This window comes from Adiantum capillus-veneris, chromosome 23 (genome assembly GCF_014529385.1).
Source record: "Adiantum capillus-veneris isolate H3 chromosome 23, ASM1452938v2, whole genome shotgun sequence".
NCBI lineage: Eukaryota > Viridiplantae > Streptophyta > Polypodiopsida > Polypodiales > Pteridaceae > Adiantum > Adiantum capillus-veneris.
In genome coordinates this window covers 129,497,780-129,504,988 of record NC_140953.1, presented here as the reverse complement: position 1 = coordinate 129,504,988, position 7,209 = coordinate 129,497,780, and the positions used below count along the sequence as shown (strand labels likewise).

Below are 7,209 nucleotides of genomic sequence, written 5' to 3'. Positions count from 1 at the left end.
CATGCCTCTCCAACAATGCCAACAAACCCAACACATTACTACCTGCTGTGTTGGGTATCAAACCAGAGTCTTTATGCACACCCACATAAATGCAAATTTAGAAATAAAGAAAATCTTTCCCAACCCAAATCATGCACGCACACAGCTGAGCCAACCCCCAGGAGAGGTATCTAATTTGTTGTAATCAAATTCATGAAAGCCAAATCACTCGGAAACAATTGGAGATTAACAAAAGAGCATCTCTCCCACCTCAGTATTATTGCACAACGAGGGTACAAATGCGCTGAACGCTGCTGTGACGCAAAAAAACCTTACATAGATAATCAAGCCAAAACAATTTCTACACTCTTTGATAGCTTCTTAAAGACAGCTTTCTCAGTAAAAACATTACAAGTAGTTTGGCCCTATTATTGGTCTGCTAGAGGAAGCCAATCATTCAGGCTGAGAGGATTGCGGAACTTGGCTCGGGTCCGCTTCTGTAGAGGAATTCCATATGCAACAGCTCCCGGACCATAGTCCTGCACAGCAAAAAATGAAGTAATTCACATCATAAGCATTATTTCAAAATCATCAAAAATGGTGTCAATAGCTTAATCACAAACAAATAGAAAAACTAATCAAAGCTTGGAAAAGGAAAAAATTCACATTATAAACATTATTTCAAAATGTTCAAAAATGGTGCCAACAGCTTAATCACATAGCAGAAGAACTAATCAAAGGCATAGACATTACTTCAAATGATCAAACATGGTACCTACAGCTTATTCACATTATAAGCATTATTTCAAGATGTTCAAAAATGGTGTTAGACAGCTTCATCACATAGCAGAAAAACTAATCAAGCATAGACATTATTTCAAAATAATCAAACATGGTATCCACAGCTTAATCACACGACAGAAAACTAATCAAAGCTTCAAAAATGGTGTCGCCAACTTAATCACATAAAAGGAAAACTAATCAAAGCATAAATATTATCTCAGAATAATCAAAAATGGTATCCACGGCTTTAATCACATAACAGAGAACTAATCAAAGCTTCTAAAATGGTGTGAACAGCTCTATCACATAACAAAAAAACTAATCAAAGTATAGACATTATCTAAAAGTAACCAAACATGGTATCCACAGCTTAATCACCTAACAAAAAACTAATCAAACCTTGGAAAAGCAAAACAAGAAAACCTACCTGGAGACAATAACCCTCCTTCACATCACAAATAGGATAGTCAGATGGGCAGCACGATAGATGATCGGAGCAGCAAACCGCAGACTGGTAGTCGCAGCAACCCCAGATGAGGCATACGTTGAAACATTCGAACATGCAGCAGCAGGTTTGATGGGCAGGACATGAGAAGAATATGTCGCATTGTTCTTCCGGGGCTGGTGGAGGGGGGACAAAAGGAGGAGGTGGAGGTGGCGAGGGGAAAACAGGAGGTGGTTCGCCTCCCGGCTGCGGGGATGGAGATGGTCCCTCGCTCACATCCGGCGTTGGTGTAGTTGACAACTTGACCGGATACGACGGCTCACTGTTGATACCACAAGTGCCTTTTTCATCCCCTGTGTTACGAGCCATGTATATATACCCTTCTGAGCCCCAATCTGTGCCCCATGAATTTCTTACTATCCAATACTCAGCACCATTCTGTGAGCCCCAACCCTCAACCACCACTGCATGATCCAAATCATCTGGCTCTCCAGGACATGTACCATTGAAAACACCCTGACCAAACGCATTGAAATAGCCACACAAACTATTAGTGCAAAGTGAGAGGCAAAGATATCTCAATACTGTGGAGTCGAAAAGAGAAAGTTCAACTCACCCCTGAATATAACTGGAAGTCATATGCTCCTCCATTGATCGCAACAATTACCGGCTGTTCGGAAGCCGCACATAGTAGAGCATCTTCATCATACGAACTTACATCCTCATAGCCATCAATGCTTACTGCCTTGTCATTGAGCTGCACAACAGCCATAAGAAATTAACCTCTATGGGCTGACATATACCCAAAGTTTGTCAAAGTCAGTCTCTTTGATCAGCATCCCAACATGACATCTAGGTACCACCCCCACTCCCAGAAGTGGATCAATGCTCACCATAATCCCCTTAGAATTGCATGTGATCTCCGCCGCCGCCCAATGCACTTTGATAAGTTGGATGCAAACTACATGTAGACACACTATGTGTGAACTGTGTAAACTCTGTGTGAACTATGTAGCATTTGTGAACTACATGCCAATTACGTGTGAACTAAATGTGTGCCACAGTCACCCGATGGAAAACGCTGTACCTATGGAAAACTCTGCCATCACGACATAAACACATGCACTAGTGCAACTGTAGAGAGCCTACATCTTAATGGGAAGGTGGAGGGTTCAAGTCTAGCAAGTCCCCCCACTCCCACCACCCTTAGGAAACAGGCAGCCGAGAATTGCTGATGATCTTGGGCCATTGATCCTTCGTGGAATGGGGGTGTGATATAGTGACAAGGTATGACGGAGGAAAACTTCAGAAATATTTAACACAGAAAAAACAAAAGTATTGCCTCTTATTGTTTCCAAGATGACTTTGGCTATCAGCAAGACAACAGAAACAAAGAACACATACACTTCTTCTGGTCAGTTGTTCACAATGCATCGTAGATGACACATTTGAGCATAATAACACTCAAAAACATTGATCTGTAAACGTCTCAGAGTTTAAAGCAAAAGAACACTTACCAGCCTATAGTTACAATACCCAGTGTCCCCGCTGGTGCTTGTGTAAGGATAAGCTGACTCTGTATCCACACCCCCATTGTCAACAATCCAGCCCATTGCCAAGTCCATATCCCCACCGTCACAACCGTAGTTGGTACCATCACAACTAACCAGCTCTTGCTCGGACAGGCTGATCAGATCTCCAGTGGATATTGCATTTGCTGATTCAACTGCTGAGATAGTTGCAAATGCCCAACAGCTTCCTACAAAAGTGAAACAAAAGCATCACAATGAAATCTGTGTGTACATAATAATCCTTAGGAAAACAATTTTCTTAGCCAGCAAGAGTCTTCTTTAGGACAATACTAGGTGTTGCAAGCACAAAGTTGTGATATCTTTCTGCAAAAGAAAAGGAGTTCTACAGATTCCTAAATTTGCCTATCCTGAAGGTTGTAGCATACTCGTAAAATGTGTAGGTGTCATAGTATCACAAGCAGATTTTGACAAGAGGCAAGACATAAAGTCTATGATGATTTCGTAGAATCGATTTAGATTATTATTCTTCCATGAAGGTGTTCCATGATGCCATGATGCGATTCCACGATGATTACATTTTGATTTTTATTGAAGAGAGCATATGCATATTAGGGGGCCCACTCTGTTGTTTTCGTGTCAGCAATATGTATATGCATGCATATTACATGCATTTGACATCCATACAATTAGTGATGGATGAAGAAGCACAATGAGACATTTAAACAAATTAGCCGCCAAGACAAAAAATTCAAGGTGTGATAGACTATAGTCAAATTGGCTTACAAGAATCACATACATGATGCTATCAATACTAACTCGACACGATATCATAGTTGAGGACGAAGTCTTAACTGCATCACTCCAAAAGTGATTGGTAATCTGACTTGAGCAACAAGCCAAAGGTGTAGACAATATTATGCCTGATTGTGACCGAATCTAGTAGGGCCTTAGCTGTTAGCATAAATGCTTAGAATTTACTCAAGTCTTAGAAGTCTAGTGTAAATTCTATGGTCCCCTAGATATGATTTCTGTGGTTCTCCATCGAGAAAGAAGCATAGGATGCAGCAAAACACATCAAAAGGAACATACCACAATTGACATACATGTCAGGGAGGGGCGCCTCCAGCAAGAGACCACTTGGACAATACATCAGTTTTTCCACTCACCATCATATACTATGTATCATTTTAACCGATTCGAGGCGCATCACTAAAATGTTCCATCACTATTGGAATAGATGCCATTCTTGCATAAAAACAAGGCAACTGTAGAAAGCAAGGAAAACATGTGTGTGTGTGTGTGTGTGTGTGTGTGTGCGCGCATGCGCACGTGTGCGTGCATGTGGGTGGGTGAGAATATAGACGCACTGAGCTGTCTCATCAAAAGACTTACAAATGTAGCATCTCATGCCAATGAAATCTCCATGTCTATTCTCACATATTGTGCAGCTAATTCTGCTAGATAAGCACAGCAGCATAATACCGAGTTTCACAAACATTCAGGAGTTGCTGCGACATACACATTTTCAAGATGAGCACAATGAGTGAACAGCATGCTTGAGTCAATCAATTTCAGAATGCCTCATTGTACAGCTATGCTTTTTCAACATAGGAGACATTGACACTAGGCTGATAAGGTTATGTGTGAATGCAGAACCATTGAAGCCATTTACTTTAGAACATTATCCATGATTGCATGGCAGATTGACAGCATCAGGTAAAACACCTCAAACTATTCTGTTTAGGGTGACCTTAACAACCAGAATGACATTCAAGGCAATAGATAGCAGCACAATATAAAATGGGCAATGATGAAAACAAAAATGCTTACCACAGCTTCCTTGATCCTTGATTGGCATAACCACTCCCAGCTCTCTCCAGTCAAACGAAGAGGCAAGCTCACTTGCACTGCAGCTCTTTGTCCCTTGTTGCAAGCCATCCTTTCTTATTGCTCTTAATCTCTGAGGATTCGACGCCTTTCGGCGACCAAAGAACTTTGACTCCCTGAATTCTTGATTTGTCAGGTCTGCGAACCGGGTCAACCCCAACCTATATGAGGGCCCTTTCTGATTGTGCTGATGGATGTGATGTAGATTCTCTCTAAAAATCTCAAACCTCCTTTGCTTCTCCTTCAGTGCAGATGAAGGGTAATGCTTGCCATGTTTCTCATTCCATCGTTCGAAAAGGGCAAGAAGGCGCGACTCCGATTGGAGATCTTCGGGCAAGTAATTCACAAGGGGGCGCGAATGGACAATGGTGAAGTACAGGCCACAGGACAGGAGGGCAAGCAGTAGGAGTCGTGGGAGAAACCCTGCCGCCATGATAAGGCGCTACAGAGACACTATGCAGAGGTTGCAATTGTGGGAAATGCGGGCTTTATATGAGATTCATGCAAGGCAGAGGGCTAGCTTACAGAGCAAGTTGGATATGGATGAGTTCTGAGGATTTACTCTTTAAAAGTCTTCTATTGATGGATTCGACCGCCCTACGAGGGGGGGTGTGTATGTTGTGACAGAAGGGGGGGGGGGGGGGGGGGGGGGGGGGGGGGGGAGACTACTACGTCTACTTTATAATGCCAGGTGTGATTTGCATAATGGAAGGGTGAAACTTGAGAACACAAGTTACCAGAGAGTTGACTTGAGCATTGACTATCAGCGGTAATGAGAGGCAGAGGGAGGCTCCTGATCAGGGAGACCTTCAGGCTTCAGCTGAAACTTGATCGAGCAGGCAAAATGCACAGATCAACCTTCAAGGTCAGAGCAAGCTCAAGGAAACTCTTACAGCAGTTCAAATCATCAAAGCAAAGAGCTTTTTTCACCATAGCCAGGCTTGACATCCCTCTGCTCCAGTAAAACTTTGTACCACAATAATAGAGTAGCTCTAGCAGTCGCGCAAGTTCTATTTTCCGCATGTGGGCTGGACAAGAACAGACTCTGGGCCACGATTGACTAGGAGATGGAAGCGCCCATCTCATCACCGGCGAGCTGCTGGCGCTCTGAGCTCTCGCCTATCTCGCTCCGGCACCCCGATATTCGCTCCTGCTCCCCTGTTTTGGATGCTCTCACAATAGCGCTCCCCTGTTTTGATTTGAATTTCCCCTATTTTCGCCCCTGTTTTTACGAGCAATTGGGCTCATGCGCAGTAAATGTCCCACGCGCTCTCACTGACGATTGCCTCGTGCCTCGTCACACAAGCTCTTGTTTTATTCCCAACTGCTGTTTTTTCGCCGGCCATTCTTTTCCCGCCACGTGATGGATTTCCAACATGACTCTCACTAGCACTTTAGAGCTGGGTCGCACTCAAAGCGTCCACACATGCAACTGAACACTTACCCCAGCAGGAATCTCTACACCGCTGCTGCGAACCTGTCAAAGTAGGGCTTGGAACGTAGTTTGCCGCTGCGGCCCGTCAATCTAGGCGAGAAGCAGAGGGAGGAGAGAGCGAGTTCGATGGAAATGGCTTACATTGTGTGCACAAAGAGGGCATGGCGGCAACATCCTTAATTCAAGGCCACATAAAGGAACTCTCATGTGGGTACCCTTTCAAAGGTAGTGGAGGGAGATTTAGTGAATCCGAATTTATCTGCTGGATTCTCGAAGTCTTGTTAACGCAGCGTTAACCCCTTCATTTTTTTAGAGGATTAAGCTACTAATAATTATGCAAATGAATGCATGACCGTACTTCTCTCCAGCGTTGCCCAATGAGTGTGCTCTCTTTTCGTCGAAATTTCCTCATGCTTTGCCTAATGAGCTTCTCTGTAGTAGGTGGCTTCTCTGTAGGTGCGACCAAAGGTCGCGTTTTTTTTCCCTTAACCCTGCTTGCACTGGGTGCGACTTGGCCCTTAGAGCCAGTTCCTATTCAACCTGCTCTGTGCAGCATTTTGTTGGTGTGGGAAAATTGTGTTGACTAGTGAAAAGGCTGCCAACTAAAGGGTGTTTTGCACACAGCAAGGCGGGGGTAGAGGTGATGGCATCCCCCCTGTCTTCTTGCGGATAAAACTGCATCCTGTGGTGGGGGTTGTGTAACTCCGCCTCTTTTGGCTTAGTTAATGAGAGAGGGCGGGGGTAGAGAGCTTCAGTTGTGACGTGCGCAGCAAGGGTTAATCCCTGCTTAGTGTTAAACGCCTCTTGGCCAATTTTGGCAGAGTTAGCAAAAATCTACCCTTCTCTCTATACCTTCTCTCATCCTATGCCATGCAGCGAAGGAAAGATGACAACATTCGCAGATCAGTTGATGAGAATACACCAAGACCTCTTACGTCAGTAGAACGCTTCTCCCTCGACGTACATATGCACCCTTACCAAATTAACTCTTTAGCACTCGTTTGTGGTTGAAAGCAAACTTGCTACCCCTCTTGATACCATCGCATTCACACAAGGCTCCGGAACAAGACTACACAATTCACGATGATGAGGTTTCAACTAATAAGCTTTGACTTAGCAATTTTATCATCGGTCACTCCTCGTGGGGT

The 7,209-nt window shown here is 43.9% G+C and overlaps 1 protein-coding gene across 1 annotated transcript; it reads right to left on the bottom strand.

The window, feature by feature from the left end:
* Positions 1-225: 225 nt before the first annotated feature.
* On the bottom strand, positions 226-5,197 carry LOC147428537 (cysteine proteinase COT44-like). Its single transcript, XM_086496424.1, has 5 exons — positions 4,570-5,197; positions 2,725-2,966; positions 1,824-1,964; positions 1,190-1,723; positions 226-518 (listed from the first exon to the last, which is right to left on the bottom strand). The coding sequence occupies exons 1-5, from the start codon at positions 5,057-5,059 to the stop codon at positions 408-410; spliced, it is 1,518 nt and encodes a 505-aa protein (XP_086352550.1). The 5' UTR covers positions 5,060-5,197; the 3' UTR covers positions 226-407.
* Between the last annotated feature and the right edge of the window lie 2,012 nt (positions 5,198-7,209).